General features: G+C 42.3%; 2 protein-coding genes and 1 long non-coding RNA gene across 3 annotated transcripts in view; all 3 read left to right on the top strand.

Annotated features, from left to right (window-relative positions):
* The window catches only part of LOC134288002 (craniofacial development protein 2-like), a 366803-nt gene that overhangs the window by 163382 nt on the left and 183098 nt on the right, over positions 1–20323 (top strand). The gene's annotated exons all lie outside the window — the stretch shown is intronic.
* LOC109422255 (uncharacterized) lies at positions 2866–3578 on the top strand. The gene is made up of 2 exons (XR_003892414.2): positions 2866–3301; positions 3364–3578. It is a non-coding gene; the product is annotated as an uncharacterized LOC109422255 (long non-coding RNA).
* Positions 5203–6692, top strand: LOC109424428 (cyclin-K). Its single transcript, XM_019699537.3, has 2 exons — positions 5203–6171; positions 6300–6692. Exons 1-2 carry the CDS (start codon positions 5311–5313, stop codon positions 6594–6596), a joined length of 1158 nt encoding a protein of 385 aa, XP_019555082.2. The 5' UTR covers positions 5203–5310; the 3' UTR covers positions 6597–6692.

The raw sequence follows: 20323 nt of genomic DNA, 5'->3' as shown, positions 1-20323 counted from the left end.
CATGGGAGTGGATTGTTGTCACGCAAATAGATCTTTTCGCTGAAAATGCATGTGTATTGAGTTATTGTTGACAGATTTTCTGCAGTGTTAGTGTGAAATTCAGCGATTTTCTGTATCGCGTAAGCCTTCGCTGGAAGAAAACGTCATGTTGTTCAGCGAAGCAAGGAAAATTTTCAGTGAAAAAAGCAATATCATTAAATTATTTTTCGTGTACTATTTATTAGTTATGATTCAAGACGATTGAAGGTGCATAAGGTTTGAGGCCTACTTTTGGACAAGCTTAGGCACGTCTCATCTTTCCACACCTCGATTTTAACGCGAGCTAACAGTAAAAAAATCAATAAATCTAACAAAACATGCGATTTTTATTTATCTTATCTGTACACTCAAATTAATTTACTGATAGAATCTAAGTGCAGAAAGCACATGGATTGCGAACATGAGAGAAAAAAATCATTCTAAGGGCAACTATTAAAAATTAAATGTTACTTTATTAAATTGTATTTTTGCTGTCATAAATTTAGAGTGCTGCAACATAAAAATTAACCCGGTCAACATAAAATCCAAGCATAAACATAACAAACGAGAAACGGACAAGGCGCACTGGAGACAAGCGGAGACGCACATGTTGTCGCAGAAAATTGTGGAATTTCCTTTTCGAACATGATGCTCAAAGCATTAAATTTGCAACTTGGTTGGCATTGGCTGTTTTTGAAGGTAAGTAGTACTTACGGGACGTCGACCGCTTCTCCACCGTCACCAAGGACGAACAATTTGGGTGGGAGCTGCTGGACGACGCGGAGGTACCGGAAGAGCGCGCTCGAGCGCTGAGATACGCGAATAGTATCGATCCTAGCGGAGCTCCTTGGACCACCAACTTTGCCGGTCGTGGCATCAGCGGATCATCTGGACCATCATTTACGTTAGCTAGTGGCATAAGCAGTGTGAATTGTCTAGCTAGACACAGCGCTAATCCCCCTCGAATCAACAAGCACATCGACCGGTGGACCCGAAAAAAGTCACGACTTGGACACACTCTGCCCGTTCTCGATCATGATTTGGCCCACGCGAGCTGGAACTTCCTGTGCACAATGACTAATAAATAAAACTTATTTTCAACAATCAGAATATTCAAAACTTTAATTTGTTTTCATTTTAAACCCAATTCATAATGAAAATAATGTTATCATTCTTATTAATAGGAACTATGCGCCTCACGATTAAAATGCCATCATTTGACTTTTATAAAACAAAAGGCTTGCACTTAAAATTCATCTTGAATGACTTGGCGAAGTTTCGATAAGCCTGCACTTATTTTTTAAGTGCAAAAGCAATTGGTCACAATCTAAGTGCAGAGCGCTTATATTCAATATGTAAATTTATCTGAGTGTAGATAGATAGACTCAACGAGGCAATACATATATTTGTATAGAAAAAAGATGTAAAAAAGTCAAAAAGTGCCAGGTAGTTCCAGCAGTACTGGCTGGTGGCAGTTTCCGAGAGCGATCCTCCGGTTAGCACACTCTGATCAAATCCATTCCTAATGCCGGCTAGCTGGCTGTGTAGCCGATGCCCCAAATAATTCTGCAGCATCCATTAAAGCATCCAGCTGAGGCCTCTTCTGGTTTGCCTGGTTATCCTTTATTGGCAGTTTTACCACCGACGAACCGACGTGACAGTGATGATTCAAAAGTGTCCCCCCCAAATTTAACGGTCGACCACCGAAGCGAGCGATCGCTTCTGTCAAATCAGCGCAGACGCAAACCGTTTCCTATATGAACACATGGGGGTTCGGTGTCGAGCTACCAAACCATCGCGGGCCGTTATAGAGGTGGCGATAGTGTTCGCTTATTTTTCATCATGGCGTCGCGGACAACAAATTTGAATTTATTTGTTCTAGCTGTCACGTCGGTTCGTCGGTGGTTTTACACCAAGTTCTGAAATTTCAACCTCGATTTCAACATGAAAGTAAAAAGTAATGCTACATACTTGATATGAACCGTGGTCGTTTGAACGTTCTTACCAACATATCTGTCGATGAATATTGCTAACTTAACCATCGCTGTTCCATCTTCAGCGCCGATCCGAACCGCTGCCACAAATTCCGGGTTTTGCGCCTCAAAAAGTCCTCCACTTGGTGTCGTTTGGCCTGTCCGAAATATGATAATGGACATAAATAAAACAATAATGCTTTCTTTCTGTATCTTATTTCAATGAGAACTCACCTTCATTCCCGAGATAGTCCATAGCAGTTGATCTTGAAACTCTGGATTCGACACACAACTTGTTTTGATTTAACAGCGGGTTTAACCGGGTTTACGTGTAACTAATAAATACAAATACAAATACAAATACAACAGCTGAAGGACTGACGCAGCCAAGGACGCAGCTGTCAAACTCATTGAACGGCGTCGCGACGTCGAAACGGTTTTTTGAGCGATTTCAACCGGTATTGGGCGATTTTCGGTCGGTTTTTTAATTTTATTCGATTTTTTCGGATTATTTCGGATTTTTGCCATTTTGATAGATTTTGATGAAAATTGAAAGCATAAAATCGGCAAAACCTGACTAAAACTTGTAAAAATGAGAAAATCCGATAAAACCGATTCGATGTCAAATGTAATGAAAATAATTGTGACAATCTGTGGATAATCAAATAAAATTACGTATTATCGCATGACAATGGAGCACATTCGGTGTAGTACTAGATTTGTAGTAATGAGCTGAATTTTTGTATGGTGAGAAGGTCAAATCTCCGTTTCTGCAAAGATATGGAGCAAAAAGCGTGGGTATTATGATTCCTTGCCTACCCGCATAGGAAATAATACAGTTTGCCTTAGACTCCAAACAGTGAAACTCCTCTAACTGGTAAGGTTACAATTTCTCAAATTGTAGCATATCAGTTCAACAACGTGAACCCAAGCTCTTTGTAATATCAAAAACAGCATAAACAGCCTAAAGCAAATTGTAACAATTTATTATAGTGTTCAAACAATGTTGAATAATATAAGAATGAAACATTTCAATGAACAGTTGAAATATGCCTTCACATTATGCCAAATGGTTTGTTTGGATATTTGGGTTTCACACTTACAAACGCACATTTTACTTTAGATTACTTTTATCTAACAGTTTGACAAACAGTAGAATGCATTAGTATTGGTTTCCCGATTCTCGACCGCATCGAAAAGCCAAGTGTCAACTTGGTCGCATTTCTGCTTTGCATTTTTGTTAAAGCCTGCAGGAGTTCCATCTGAAATAAAGTCCAGCAAGGATCCCATCGTAGGGGACTTTTTGCGACGTAAGTAATAGGAGTTTGTAGGTTGCTGTTTATATCAATAACTCGCTAATTTCTTCTACTAGATCATGACCGTGCCGGATGTGCCGCATCGAGTCGATCGTTTGTATGCAGACGGCAAAGGAGAGGACATCAGCGAATACACCGTCGTTGCGCTGGACTACGATGTGGCCTCGGATGTGGCTTTGGATCCGGTGTTACTGGCGATCCACGATAGGAGTGCGGAACAGTGCATGATTGGATAGTTGGATTTCGACTGGCTTAAGTACTGCATCAAGAAGTTAGTGAAAAATGAGAAGTAATTGGTCCCAGTGACAGCCGAGTCTCCAAAAAAATGCATTTTCGTGGATTGATCAGAACAATTATATTATTTTTATCACGCATATGTTAGTTTTTATTTTATTACCCGTTGCAAGAAAATAGAGAGCGAAAAAGGTGCAAAATCGCTAATAGATCTCCGCTGGTATGTTTAATCGTTATGGTGTCTTCTACAATAAGTGCGCGAATTGGCCAAGGAATACTGCGCCGAAAACACCGAAATGATTTTTCTTACAGGCGGAGATGTATGGGCGCTTGCGCGTACAAATTTTCGCGCAACGCATAATATGTTGTAGCGCAATAAATGCGCAATATTTGTTTTTTTTTTATTCCTCGGGGTGGGTCCAAGGGTCGGTCCACTAATAGTACAAATGTAACAGAACCGTGCAACGTACTGTTATTACAACTGTATGAGACCATTAATCAATAATTACACATACAGTGCTTATTTACATTCCAATTTTATAGTTCAACTGTTTTAGAATTGTCTGCTATACAGTGCATTGAGCAAAAAATGAACAGTACATTGACCTTATGACAAACTGTAATCGAAAAATTTTGTTCGAGAAAATTGGCGATTTTTTATTGTAACATAACTTAACCGCCTATTCCACATATTGTAATTCGGTCGATAACCGTCTATCAGACTGTTGAAACAGTTTATGGTACTGTCGGTTTATTGTTACTTCGGGTGATATGCCAGACTGTTGAGATACCGTTGTAGATAATTGTGAACAGTATGGTGAACAGTACTATTATTGTTCACGGTTATGCGGGTAATTTGATGCTATTTGAGCAAAACTTTGGATAACTTTGTTGTTTATGTTGCAAGAAATGGAGAAAACAACAACACTGTTGCCCAAAGTTTTGCTCAAATAGCATCAAATTAGGCAAGGAATCATAATACCCACGGTTTTTCCGCCATTTCGTTGCAGAAACGGAGAATTGACCTTCTCACCATACTAAAATTCAGCTCATTACTACAAATCTAGTACTTCACCGATCTGTCCTATTGAACCAAATCGATTAGTGTCGACCCCCTCGTTTGTGGCATAGATAGTTCGAAAGAGAAGTTTAATTGGAATAGTGTGTTCTATATCTCTTTTACAAATATCTTGCGTGAAGTGGAGAATTTTAGAGAAAAGGTAAGCGTCGATCAAGGCGTCGATTTTCTTACGTAGGTGTATTAGTGCAATACTGTGTAAAGTTGAATTTGGATGATGATTCTGAAGAAGCCATTTTGTGATGACACAAGAAAAGGCCTTAAACTTATACTTTTCTAGCCATAACATAAAACTTATAAAGTGTATAAGGAAATGTTATAGCTCTTACTACGTTCTGGTATGAATAAAATAAGTTAGAATTATAGAAGTAATTAGGGCATCCCTAATGTATTATTAATCGATACTCATAAATAAAATAATTAAATTATTTTTCGTGTAGCGCTTACGTCACTTTGTCAGATTACGGCAGAACTGCTCGATTTATCAATTTTCAATGCAGCATCCATCATCCGTTGCTTCATGGGCACCATCATCATCGCGCAGCGCATGCGGGCGAAAATTTTCCCCAAAAGAAAACGTCAAAAACCGCTTTAATGTTTTGATCCGTGTTTCGTGTTTTTATCTCGCGCGCACAGTTCCGCTCCGCGTTGGGTCTCCAATTTTTTTGGTTTTCTGCGGAAAAAAATTAGCATGCCAAACTGGTACTACGAGAAAAAGGACCTCCGGAATACGCCCTCCATCCGGGATGGAATCGATTTCGAGACGGAGCGCCGCTATCGGAAGGAGGGCGCCCGCTTCATCATGCAGACCGGGACGTCGATGGGCTTGGGCCACAACACGGTGGCGACCGGCGTCGTTTACTTTCACCGATTCTATATGTTCCACTCGTTTAAGACCTTCCCCCGGTACGTGACCTCTTGTTGTTGTCTGTTTCTGGCTGGGAAGGTGGAGGAAACGCCTAAAAAGTGCAAGGACATTATCAAAACGGCCCGGTCGATGCTGACGGATGAAAAGTTTGCATCGTTTGGTGATGATCCGAAGGAGGAAGTTATGACCCTGGAGCGGATTCTCCTACAGACAATCAAATTCGATCTGCAAGTGGAGCATCCCTATTCGTTCCTGGTCAAGTACGCCAAGTGTTTAAAAGGGGACAGCGCCAAGCTGCAAAAGATGGTTCAAATGGCATGGAACTTTGTGAACGATTCCCTGAGCACCACGGTGTCCCTCCAGTGGGAGCCGGAAATCATCGCAGTGGCACTGATCTACCTCGCCAGCAAGCTGAGCAAATTCACCGTGGCCGATTGGGCTGGGAAGCAGCCGGAGCACCTCAAGTGGTGGGACATGTTTGTGCAGGACGTAACGATGGAAATTCTGGAGGACATTTGCCACCAGGTGCTGGATCTGTACCAGCAGCCAGCTCCTCCCGAGTCGGCACCGGAGAGCCCACCCCAGCTGCCGCCCAGCAAATCGTCGCCGCCCATGAAGCGCGCCAACATTTCGCCGGTGACGGTGACGAAGAATTCACCCACCATGACCAATCCGCCGCCGAAGGTAAGTGCACGTAATGTTAGACATGTTGTCAGCTTCAGGTATTTTAAAGCGTCAGTGACATCATGGCACAATCGGTCGAATACTTGACAGAAATATGACGTTGTTAACAGTTACTATTTTCATTTTAGACCTCGGTTCCGCCGCCACCCGTCGAAATCGAAGCGAATCCCATCCCGAAACACATTACCACAGACAATTCGTCGTCCCTTGGTGGAAACTACGGAACCTATCCCATCTATCCAATCCACCAGGGGCCGCCTCCGTCGCAGCCACCACCTCCGTACAATTCCGGGGTACCTCCTCCGTCGGGCCCACCACCCCAACCATGGCAGCATTATCCTCATCCGCACTCGAACAGTGGTTACTACCAGCCACCTCCTGGGCCCACGGGAGGAGGGCGCAACAACTATTACCCGCCCCAGTGAAAACATTTTTTTTTTTCGGAAAGTATATATTCGCTGGAGCTTCGCCCAATCTATTCAGTAAGTATGGAACATTATTCAATAAATTATCTAAAAGTTCACGATACATAATTGGTCATTTCGAAAGAAAATTCATTGGACGCGTATTAGGTAGTTGGATGCTGGATTTATGGAGCCGAGAGCAATAGAGATCAGCACATATCTGAATTAGGAAGTTTTTTTTTTAATTTCTACGGTGTACAGCCAAAAGACGCGTCCATCCTCAGTGAAGTTTAATTTGGTGGCCAATGAATTAGGGTATTGGTTCCCTTTATGAAGCATGTGACTCCCATTTTCATCCTACGTTTGTTTTGTTTCTTATTTTTGTATTTCTTGTTAGAAGTGAGCACGCATGGAAACAAAAAAAAAAAAAAAAAGAACGGAATCAATCGGTGCCGTAATCGCTTGTTTTCGAATAGGATGAATATGGGAGCGTAAGATTACTGATGGCACTCATACCCTATATGCGGACACGAATGATTGGCTCATACCTAATTATTTCGTTACGCTGACCTCAGCGTATATGCCCAGAACTCTCTACCAACATTTTGTTCGTAGGTGGACTACCAGATGGCGACCGTAACAGAACTTAAACCTGCAATCAAAATGTTTTGAGCTACTGTTATTTATAAAGACCCCATGGAGGCTAGGCTCAGAACTCTCTATGCCCAGAACTCTCTACCAACATTTTGTTCGTAGGCGGACTACCAGATGGCGACCGTAACAGAACTTAAACCTGCAATCAAAATGTTTTGAGCTACTGTTATTTATAAAGACCCCATGGAGGTTAGGCTCTAACATCTGTAACAAGAAATTAAATCAAAAGCACATACATTAGATATTTTTTTGTGGGCTTCTTGGCCGTGCGGCTAGAGGCGTCAGTCATCTAGGCGTTTCGTAAGCCTCGGAGTGTGGGTTCGATTCCCGCTACAGTCGAACTTTTCGTCAAACGGAAAATTCTCCACTTGGCCACTGGGTGTTATGTGTGTTGTCCGTTGTCATATGTTAGTGCTTGTTCAGTCTGTACAACCTCTGGTTGAGGACGGTGTAGTGTCTTTTAAAAATATTACTCCTATTCGCATAGCAGTCCCATGTTTGCTGGGTTGCCTATTTATTTATATGGTACTGTTGTGCGAATGGGGACAGGATACCTCTACATAAACTCCATGCCCTTAAAATCAATAGATAGGTACTAACAAATAATTGAATAAGAAAAATTTTAGAATATTTACATTTTATTTACATAGAACAAATGTGACCTTTTTTTTAAAAGGTAACAGTCTCTGATTGCATTAACAGTTGAAGCTTAGGCTCCCATACCCCACCAGCCAGATAACTGGGTTCCGCAAACCAAGCATTATTTGTGGCAACACTTTGAGCGGCATGATGGAACTATGCCGAGCGCGCTAAGATAAGACCACTAATGTATTGCATGAAGTGGGTGACGAGGTACATAAATATCATTACAGCGCGCTTAACCGTTATTGCAATATTGAGGCTCCAGTTTGACTAAAGTTTGAAATACATAACAACTCACGAGAAAACTGTCAAGTTCGATTCAAATATATGTTAGGATAAAAGCGAACCCGCAGACGAACTTATATCAGAAGTCGTTTCAGTGTCCAGTCCAGTCCATATGTTAAAGATGGCTCTACGTCAAAGATAAATCGCATTTGGTTCGGTTGTGGTAAAAGGCAAGTTCACACGAGAGAAGGGATGAAAACTCCCCTAAATGCAAATACAGAAAGAATAGTGTTGAACTCAAGGTTGAACTCATCCACTGTTTTACGTAAATCTGACCTGCGTCTTTCCGGGTTGACCTACATTCGTATTCCTCTCATCGCATTCTACCTACATACCTAGCCCGCCATATCTCTTGGATCTGCAGTCCTTAGGACACCTGGTTTATTACTTTTTTAATCATTTTATTGAATTTAATTGAATCCTCGGTCAACAAACTGGGATCTTTATACTGATTTGGTTGCAGCCAAATTTCATGGATATTCACCATCCATTGACACTCCAAGTGATTTAGATGATGCCGTTGATACTACAACGACCTTCATCTTGGAAGCTTTTGAAGAAGCATGCCCTCTACGGTCTGTGAAGATCACAAGAGGAACCCCTTGGTGGAACTCTGATTTGGCGAAACTCAGGAAACAATGTAGAAAGAGTTGGAACAGACGACGTTCGGCTGGTTCGGAGGCTTTCAGGTCGGCTCGCAAGGCCTACAGGAAAGCTCTCCGGTCTGCTGAACGATCCGGCTGGAAAAACCTTTGTACAAATGTTTCCAGCTTGAGTGAAGTCAGTCGGTTAAACAAAATCCTTGCGAAATCTAAGGATTTCCGGGTGAACGAACTTCGTTTGCCAAATGGCTTGATCAGCACACACTTCCCTGGATGTGTGGATATTACATCTTCGGATGATCCTGATGTCTTTTCTTGTAGTTATGATTCTTTAGCTTCGGCTCGGAGTATTGTAACTATAGAATCGATTGAGTGGGCTCTTAATAGCTTCGCTCCTTTCAAATCTCCTGGAGCAGATGGGATTTATCCTATTTTGCTTCAGAAGGGATTTGATTATTTCAAACATGTTTTGAAAAAACTACTTGTTTGCAGTTTTGCTACAGGGTATATTCCCAAATCCTGGAGGGATATTACTGTAAAGTTTATTCCGAAAGTGGGTCGTGCGTCGTATGAAGAAGCAAAGAGTTTCAGACCTATCAGTTTGACCTCTTTTCTTCTGAAATGCTTAGAACGCATTGTGGATCATCACATACGTGATGTTCATCTGGCCAACGTGCCTCTTCATGTGAACCAACATGCCTACCAATCTGGTAAGTCCACTGTGACTCTTTTACACAAGGTTGTTTACGATATCGAGAAAGCATTCGCTCAAAAGCAATCTTGTTTGGGTGTTTTCTTAGATATCGAGGGTGCCTTTGACAACGTGCCTTTCGATGCCATATTGGAAGCCGCACGGAGTCATGGTATATCTCCAATGATTTCCAATTGGATTCACCAAATGCTCAAAAACCGATATCTCTTCTCGACATTGCGTCTAGCAGGGATTAGGAAATTGAGTGTTTGTGGATGCCCCCAAGGGGGAGTCTTATCACCGCTTTTGTGGAATCTCGTAGCAGATACGCTATTGAGGCAACTCAATAATAGCGGTTTTCCTACTTATGGTTTTGCCGACGACTACCTAACATTGTGAGTTGGTATGTGCATCAGCACCCTTTTCGACCTGATGCAAAACGCCCTTCAGGTAGTTGAGGGTTGGTGTCGCCAATATGGCCTTTCGGTTAATCCGAGTAAAACATCTATTGTTCTTTTCACGGAAAGGCGAAACCGTAATGGCGATCGACCTTTGCGTCTCTTTGATTCTGAAATCAATGTGACTGAACAGGTAAAGTACGTTGGAGTCATTCTTGATTCCAAGCTTTCCTGGACACCTCACATTGAGTTCAGAATCAAGAAAGCTTGTATGGCCTTCGGGCAATGCCGGCGTACTTTTGGTACAACTTGGGGTCTAAAACCCAAGTATATCAAATGGATTTACAAAACTGTGGTTCGGCCAATATTGGCTTATGGATGTCTTGTGTGGTGGCAAAAGGGTGAAGTGAGAACGGTCCAATCAAAATTAGGCCATCTCCAAAGGATGTGCTTAATGGCGATGTCTGGAGCGTTCTCTTCAACTCCTACGGCAGCGCTAGAAGTTCTCTTTGACGTTGCCCCACTACACATTCATCTCAAACAAGAAGCCCTTTCTTGCACTTACCGGTTACGGGTACTCGGTCTACTAGAGGAAACTCCTGTGAACCGCACATCAACACACACCTCGTTGTTTCCACTTGTGGTAGACAGCCCAAATCGTAAGTATGTTCTATGCTTTGAGTGTACCGCATGTGTATTGGTGATACATTCATGCTGCCGACGATGCGACTAACCGTGTGCATTCAGTTTGATACTTAGACGCGTGTGCTTCGGTTCTCGGTACCACAAGTTGGCGACGAGGGTGAAAGAAAAAATAGTTTGGGAGTGAAAAATTAAGTTCCAAGTGCAAATTAATTGATGGAAATACGAGAAGAATTTTGAGTGTCCGGGCAATAAATTAAAATTAAAGTGAAATTGAAAAAAAGCCTACGAGAAGAAAGTGATTCTGGTCGACCACGCTTGCGACCGGCCATATTTGGAAAAGTGAAAAATGATGAAAGGAAAAAAATATATACCTGTGAAAAAAAAAAGTGATAGAAAATCAAAGAAAATGCTCGCTTGTTTGCTCTGTGATGTGAATAAAACGGCGAATGAAGCGACTGAAAGTGGTTAATGGGGTTGGGTTGGATGCAGAGGAACGCATGCGGCTGTTCCGAGTCAGCGCAATTTTTGGTTGTGGTGAAGGTTCTGGTAAGCTGGTTCAAGCCTGTGGGACTGTGGGAGTGTTGAGCGATGTTTGCTGATTTTGAGGTATGTACCTTTTTTTTTAGTTTGTATTTGAAGGCGACACATAGCCAAAGTTTTCTTTCGTGGCGTCATTTCTGAGGAGAGGGGAATGGCGTTCTATTATTTAGCCACGGATCGAGACGATGGATAGTGTGTGAATGGGAGCAGATAAGGTATTGGTTATCATTAGCCTCTCTATCGGACCTCAAACGCACCTATTCAAGCGTATGCGTCTGCACCACCACATGACTGTAGAAAAAATGTGCGCGCGCCCAGTCCGCGCAGCCTGCCAAACGTGTTTGTATGCGGTGCTGCTAAGCGTGCATTGGTAGCCAGCCACCTACTGGTATTGCTGCTCGGTGGGCGAGAAGCCGACGGAGAAACGAGCAGAGACAGAGTTTAAGATTTTTTGTGAGAGTTTCAAATGGGTGCGTGTGATTCCGTCACCGTATTGCACTGGCGAGACCAAGCGCTAGACGCTGGGAAGCAAATCCAATTGGAACGAAAGATGCGTTTTTGAGGGTCATCGTGATTGAATTCACTGTGGTGAGAGAAGGGAGGAGATAGTGTTGCGCCGATGTGATGATGCGTGTTGGTCTTGAATGTGCAGTGAGTGTTCGCTAGTAAAGAAGCAGATCCTAAGTTTGTAGCGGGAAGGTAGTATTTCTGCTTTGCTTTTACCATGCTGTGCGGTCATACATATGTCGCTCTGCGGCCATCATAACAGTCCAAGAGCTATGTTGAGGTTTCTTCCATTCTATGCTTCGGTTAATGTTGGAGTGATACGCAAGAATAGGCTAGTTAGCGTTTTTCTTCAAAGATTATGATAAGGTTGACGATTCAGAAATGCAGCATATTTTCGTTTTAATTTATTGCATCGAAAAAAAAGAGAAGTGTTTAATGTTAATTTTCTTGATTCCCCGGTCGTTGAGGTTTAGTCGTTTCCACTTTTGCGGAAAAAAAGCGTTGACCGTCTGTGATTCCTGGACCTGTTGTGTAGTGATTCAATTCACTGAAGAATTTGAGGTGACGTGATTTGATTCACTGAGAGGTATAAGAAAGATAATATGATTTGATTCACTGAGGTGTGTGGCAAAGTGATTGGATTCACTAAACGAGCATGAATAAACGAGATACTTAAGCAAAGAAGTGGAAACGTGATTAAATTCACTAGTTCAATAGAAGATGTTCTATGGCGGTGTTTTGAGTTGAGGTACGAAATTGGGTTAGAATAATCTGGTGAGTTCGTTGTGATTCTTGTGGTTTTCATTGAAAGGATTCGTCAGCGAAAGAAGACGTACTTGACGTTCTACCGACACCCGGTTTTAGTTCGGCATTCAACAATCCACCGCAGGTCCATTCACTCTTCTTCCGCTTTCTGAGATATGAAATATATGAGTTATTTGAATTCAATGGTTCGAAAGTGCGATGAACGTAAGGAGTATCAGCTATCGAAAAAAAATCAAAGCTCAAGTGCTGCTACGGGAGGAGTGGAGTTAATACAAAGGTTGTTACGGCACTTGTGGAACTGACATGTATTGTATTTAACAGCGACAGCCATAATCCGAGTGGGCAGACAAGCAGAAGCTTTCTGAACATGTTTCTGAAACAGGGGTTTTGAGCGATTTCATTCATGGTCGATGTCTGCAGTAGATGATGAACCCATCGAAGGCTTTCTGTTAAGAGGGTAGCAGAGGGATGATTTTTTTTTGTCGAGCCGAACAACGATGCTGTAAAGTTGCAGTCAAGGACAAGGTTATTTCGTGAGGATCTGAAACGACCACGTCGCAACCTTGATGGAGCCATAAAGATTATCTACATTATTGCAGAGAAATCAGAGTTCTGGCTCAGAAGGCGGGATTTCATCAGTGGTAGATGATCCGCTTTGGATAAAACTAGTCATCGTTGTCACATATTGTGTAGGTCTGATGCAGAATGCGGAAGTACTTGCTATATGAACGAGAATCCGACATCAAGAGTACAGGAACGTGGAGATGTATTGAAGCTGATAAGGACGACGAGGCTACATTGGAAGAGGTTTTGGTCCACAGCATTGCTGTCGACAGGATCGGCTTCAAATAATTTCCCGTAGCAGGAGTGGATTTGTAAGTAGTTGAACCTACAACTTTATCGACCATGCAATCTTGGTACCACAGATAGACTTGTACTTCACTTAATCTTTTCTACCAACTCCTCATCGTTTATCTTTTTGGCAGTTAGTTCAAATACTCAGGGTTGCAGATCGCTCGCTCACAGCTCTTGCTCCCTTTTTGCTCCAGTATGACGTCTACTCACTACTGCGTTTGGGGCTTTGTGAAACATAAGCCACTAGTACACGCGGTAAAATTTGAGAAAAAAAAAACAACCCAATGCGCAAATATCTGGTTTGACTAGATCGAATTTTCATTAGTGTCAAACAGATGTTTGTTATTGAGTTCATTCCTTGTCAAATGTTTGACCCCGTGTACGCAAGGCCACAGAATTAATTACATTGGACGATTATGTTTTCGTGACGATGAATCTTGTGTGATTGTGTTGGAACTCTTGAAGATGGCTGATTGCAACCATGAGAAGAGGCATGGCGCAGTGTCTCTACTTTGTGATTGAACATGTAGAGAGGTGAAACATACACTGGCCGTTGTCGGCCCGTCTTTCTACGTCAGCGAATGCAAATTTGAGCACCAGAAGGTACAGTACCATGTACATTGATTGTCTAAAATGATATTTCTCGTTCAATCAGAGTGTCGATTACCAAGGATTAGGGAAGAACTCTACAGTATTCTCATGCTAATTATATATGGTTCTCGCGTCGTTTTAAACTTTTCAACGGCTGCCGCAGCGTGACAGCTGTTTCGGGAAGCTAAAGCTGCGAAACTCAGACTTGGAACGTCTATTGGATCTAAGATGCTGTTATCCACAATATCAAACAATATTGGTAGCTTGAAGCTTCAGGTGTGAATTTCAGGTCGGTTCTGCTACAGTGGCAGGATAGTCTGTCTCGTGTCATCAGCAATGGTTGTAGGATGGTTGTTTGCGCTGCAGGTTTTTGGATTCAGAATTGTTTGTATAAAGCATTGAGAAATGTTCATGAAATGTCGTATCTAAATCGTTTCTTAATGATGATCGTTAAATATACATTGGGGTGTGATTCAACGCTGGCTAAGTTCTCGGAAATGAAAGCTGAGGCTGTTATGACCAGCGCAGCCTTCCCAAACGAACACCGAACTTGCTGAGTATTGCTGCATTTGACTATACTCCGACTTGGTGTTTAAACCGCAACACACAAATCGTGTACCGCGCAAAACGAAGTGGGAAGCGATCGGCCAAAAAAAAAAAAAAAAAAGAAACTTTCTCGAACAACAATTGACGGTTCGGCACCACTCGGTTACCAATCGGAAAGCCGCTTCGGGTTTCATTCTAGGATTTCGCTCGTTTCGATATTCGTTTTGTACTTCTGTACGTACACAAGTTTTGTACTTGAGCCGATGTTTGGTGCTTGATGTTCAACACAAGTGCGAGAAAACGTACCAAAGTTGAACTTGTGTTGAGTTCGTGGGAAGACTGTGACCAGGACGTCGAATACGCTGTTCGCCCTTGCTGGGGTTGCTGGGGCCACTTAGAGTGAGCTCACTGTAGGTGGTACAAGGTGGTATTAGACGTCGGTTTAGGTGGAGTCGTTTTCTGCCCACTTCCATAATGGTCTCGTATGCAAACAACCTTGTCCTCTCAGGTTTAAAATGTTTTGTTCTGTCGGCTTTTTAATGCGTATGGTAGTAGCAGTAGAGTATAAAGAGACGTTTTCTAGACAGATATTGGTGGCCATGGCCAAGCATAGACCAGAACACGGCGTGGCGTGAGTGTATGAGAGGCATGAAGGATTCCATGGTGCAATAGTATAGGAAACCTGGCAGATCTTTTTATGTTGGAGTGCTGGTAGAGACGTTGAACTGTTAAACACGAGAAACGTGGTAACAGAGTAAAAGCTTGGCGAAGGCTACGCTGCAGAGTCAAAGATGTCGCTTGTTCGTGATTCAAGGGTTTTCCACATGTATGGTGGTGACACCTGAACGTGTCCAATTATAACTAAAATGCACACTACGGGTGGACAATGTCAGTCAGCAAAGAGAGAAAAGAAGATAACAGCTCGAGATTGGTATGGTGGTACGATGGATTATCCGTTGCATTGAACCCAGAAAAGGAGCATGGTTATTGTGGTTTTGTTCGTAGTTTGCAACTTCTTGACCCAGCGTGAATGTCGCTGCGATGCAAAGTGCGTGCAAGTCAGCGGGTTGTCTATTTAAGGATATTTATTTGCCTTAAACGTGGTGGTGCCATTTCTCAGATGAATATGCTTTGGATTTCTTGTTTTTTCTCACCCGATCACCGGTATAGCGACAAATAAACAGCTTGAGAGTTATAAACCCCGTTTGAAGTTTCCAGAGTTGAATTTTACAGGAGTCCCTTTTACGCATTTCGTTTGCTGAAAGAAAAGAGCGTGGGTGCTATGAAGTGGAAGCAATGAAGTGGAGCTGAGTGATATCCTGGTTCGTGATATTGTGCTTGGGAAGTTTCTTACGGACGACCGTAATGGCTCTAACATTAGATATAGATGATGGGAGACGAGAGGCTTGTACAAAATAAATAAACGTTTCCTGAACAAGATTTAGGAGTCAGCGATAAATATAGCAGAAACCGTGTTTTACCGTTAACCTTAGATGATGAAGCTTTTAGGCGTTTGGAGCGATTGCGAAAGTTGGTAAATCGAAGGTAAAAGATTTCATTAAATATATATGTGTTATAAAGTTGAGTTTACATTTAGTTTCAGATTCCAATAAGTATTAGAAGTTTAAATTGAAATAATAATCTTTTGTTTATAAAAAGGGGGATGTGGTAGACAGCCCAAATCGTAAGTATGTTCTATGCTTTGAGTGTACCGCATGTGTATTGGTGATACATTCATGCTGCCGACGATGCGACTAACCGTGTGCATTCAGTTTGATACTTAGACGCGTGTGCTTCGGTTCTCGGTACCACACCACTTTTAGTGAATTGGGACAAAATTGTCCTTGCTCCAAGTGATCTTACAATTGCTTGTAATTTTCCATATAGGACATTTTCCACGAAATTCCCTTCCCGGGAAGAGTGGACATCTGGTTATCTGGAAAAAAGTATTTCAGACGGCATCGTATGTTACACTGACGGCTCCCTTCTCGAAGGTCGAGCAGGTGCTGGTGTTTATTCTCGTGAGCTAAGGCTGTATCAGTCTTATTCACTTGGTAGATACTGCACCGTTTTTCAGGCCGAAATCTTTGCTCTTATGTGCGGAGTGCAATCAGCACTTCAGCAGCACGTAATGGGCAAAGTAATATACTTCTGTTCAGATAGCCAGGCTGCTATTAAAGCACTTGCTTCGGCCAACTCCAGGTCGAAGATAGTTATCGCTTGTCGAACTCAAATCGAGGAGCTGAATTCAGCAAACGCTGTTCACCTTCTATGGCTACCTGGTCATTCTTCCATCGCTGGAAATGAATTGGCTGATGAGCTAGCTCGCTCTGGAGCATCACATGACTTCATTGGCCCTGAGCCAGCTATTCCGATATCGAAGTGTTGGATTAAGCTTCAGATTCACACCTGGGCTGTCACTCAACACAGACAATATTGGAATAGTTTGGAGTCATGTCGTCAAACCAAATTGTATAGTGCTGAGCCATCTCTACGGGTGGCGAAGTATCTAACTAATCTGTCTAAGCAGAATTGCAGCATGCTGGTCAAAGCATTGACTGGCCACTGCCGACTCAGCTATCACATGGCGAATATTCAGCAAGCTGATTCATTTGCCTGTGATAGCTGTGAATCCGATTATGGAACTTCGTATCATTTGATATGTAACTGTCCAGTTTTCGCGCAACTGCGTTTCCGAGTATTCGGTAAACACTTATTAAGTGAAACTGGCTTCAGAAACCTGAATCTTCAGGATATTCTGTTGTTCTTAACCCGCTGTGGTAAAGAGCTATAGGCTCTCTTTCGCTTTATGCGTAATTACAGTGCCCTTTTCAGGGTGCTGTTTGAACCCATTGTGGTACGCTTGTGCGTTAGTACCCTCTTCCAGGGTATTTTTCCTATTTCCCTACCTGTCCCTATCCCCATCCAAATTCTTTTTCCTTCCTTTTCCCTCAGGTAGATGATGAAATAGGCTGTTATTTTGGCGATGGCACAAATGTCCCAAATGGAGGATAACGTGTCTCTGGAGCCGGCCTTCTGATACCCCTAAATGCAAATACAGAAAGAATAGTGTTGAACTCAAGGTTGAACTCATCCACTGTTTTACGTAAATCTGACCTGCGTCTTTCCGGGTTGACCTACATTCGTATTCCTCTCATCGCATTCTACATACCTAGCCCGCCCTATCTCTTGGATCTGCAGTCCTTAGGACACCTGGTTTATTACTTTTTTAATCATTTTATTGAATTTAAACAGATGTTTTAACTTATTCACTTTTTTCTCTTTCCTTCCTTTGCAACAAAAAAAGTCACGCACATCAACAAAACAATGAACGGAAAAATCTAAAACTAAATAATTAAAAATGTATGGAAAAATAATACTTCGGAATAGTGGATGGTTCAAACGTAAGAAAAACAGTATAATATATTGTTACATAAAGATTGTTTGTAAATGTATAGTAGCTACAATGTGCACAGCTTTTAGCGAACCATTCATTTACCATACACTTTATTGTAGCTGGTACACTGTATGGTACAGAAATGGTTTTTACCAAATACCCAATGGCTAGGTTTTCATTTTCAGAGGAAGAGGATGCAGGAGTCCGCCGCTTCTGCATCCGAGTGATTGTTTTCGTTAAGTCGGATCGTGTTTTCACGTGTGTTGGAGATCAGTCCCGCTGACATTTTCGGGGAAAAAGATTCATCCGAAATAATGCATCCGAATTGTCTTTCGATTCGTTTTTTCGGTGTATCCGTCGTTAGACGAACACAGACGCGGCGAGTGGTGTGAACGAGTGAACATGTAATATGGTTTGGAGCGCATTCTAAACCAATACTGACACCGAAGATAAACACAGAAAACCAGCTGAATAGGATTATCCGGTGAGTTCATTCCTTGTTATTCCCTTTTATATTTGACATGACATATACATGGGGATTTCGGGGCGGTAGCCTAAGGAAGCTAAATGAACTGGTTTCCGGACAAATGTTCGTGGGGTGGCCAGATTTTGTCACGAGAAAACAACCATCATGTTGAATTCCGAAGGTCTCCAGTGAATTTAGCTTACCCTGCTACAACAAACCATCAGGTAGATCATTCCGTTTCGGTATGACTCTGCAGCCATAGGTAATCCTTGCGCTGATGGTGGGTACACAATCATCATCATCATCATCAATACCCAATGGCTAGGTTTTATCCGGGCAGATGCAGGGCGCTGTAACCGTGGTCAGCTTCACATACAGTGCGATACATTTCATGACGGTTCTGGCTTTCTATGAAATATGCCCGCAACTGCTGGATGTGGGTGACATATACACGGTTAAAAATCTGCACTCTGACATGAACAGATTGGCACTTGAATTCGCACTACTGTCCAATCAGTTTGTTATCATCTAAATATCATTTGAAAATAGTTATTTATGTAACGAGTTGCAAAAAGTTGATTTTTTCAGAACGAGTCGTACATTTATCCAACGAGGCTTGCCGAGTTGGATAAATACGAAGAGTGCTGAAAAAATCGAGTTTTGCAACGAGTTCCATACAAAATTTTATGCAATGATTTTTTCATAATGCAACCCATTTGAGTTGCATAATGTTCATAATGCAACTCAAATGAGTTGCATTATGAACTTTATACAACTATTTTTCATAATGCAACTCATTTCAGTTGCATAATGAACCAGTTCGGAAAAATTGGCCATTATGATACCAAAATGAGTTATATAAAATGTAAATTAAGATACTGAATTGCATAAAGAACATTCAATGCCTCTTCAATTTTAATAGAAGTCCACTTCAATTCGTTGTTGACAATGTTTTGATTTCAAAATCAAAATTAAAAAAAGGGTATTCCCGCAGCACCCAGATTCGATACCAGGACCTTAAGAGCCACGGTCTTCTGCTTTACCACTACACTACTTCACATCTGGTAGTAAGGTGCGAATCGAAGCGAAACACTTTCTACCACCTGTCATCTATATTTACTTTCATGTCCAAAACAGTCATTACCAAATCAACAGCTTTTCACTTTGGATTGTATTGCTTTGTACATTAGTGCAAATCGAAATGATTTTCAATTGATTTCTCCAGTGGGTTTGTTTTGGTTCTCAAATCAACACTGACAGCATTGCGATATCAAAGGAAAAGTATTTCAGATCATGTTGATTGGGATGTTGAATAGTTAAGGGATTTTTCCCTTACATCGAGCGTGCAGAATTTTTACCGTGTAGTGCCTGGATATTGGTGACGCCTCTTCCTCCTACTGCGCGTGGCAGGGTGACTCTCTCGATGGACGACTTTGGATGGCGTATGCGGTGCTTGGTGAACGCCACTCGTACTGCTCGTTCTAACGCCTCGAGGTCAGTCTTGGTCCACTTTACCACCCCAAAGCTGTAGGTCAACAGGGGCACAGCAAACGTGTTGATCGCCTTCACCTTGTTGCCGGCTGACAGAAAGCTCTTCAGAACACAGTTGACACGATGCAAGAACTTGTCCTGCAGTTCCTTCTTGATCGCTGTGTGGCGAATACCTCTAAGTTGCAGGAAGCCGAGGTATTTGTACACTTCGCCTTCAACCATATTCCGAATCTCTTCCTGTTCGTTGACGTGGAAACAGCTGGCGTCCACTACTTGACCCCGGCGAAGATGGACTGACCGACATTTTTGTCAATTTCAAACTCCATCCGGATGTCGTTGCTGAACACCGTCACAAGCTGCAACAGTTGATGCAGCCTCTGTACTGATTCCGCAAACAGCTTCAGGTCGTCCATAAAGAAGGTGTGGGTTATTCTTGTACTCCTTCCCCCATTTTTCAGTTGGTAGCCATAGTTGCATTGGTTGAGTGCTCTGCTGAGGGGGTTCATTGCAAGGCAGAACCATAGCGGACTGAAGGTATCGCCTTGAAATATACCCCTCCTGATGCTGAGAGTTTTGGACCGCAACACAGCTGTTCCGTCGGTGATTTGTAGGAAAGTGCTCCACATCCCCATCGCGTGTTGGATCAGCCTGATGACGTTCCCGTCTACCTTGT

Source organism: Aedes albopictus, chromosome 2, assembly GCF_035046485.1.
Source record: "Aedes albopictus strain Foshan chromosome 2, AalbF5, whole genome shotgun sequence".
Taxonomy (NCBI): domain Eukaryota; kingdom Metazoa; phylum Arthropoda; class Insecta; order Diptera; family Culicidae; genus Aedes; species Aedes albopictus.
This window is presented reverse-complemented; position numbering and strand designations above follow the sequence as displayed.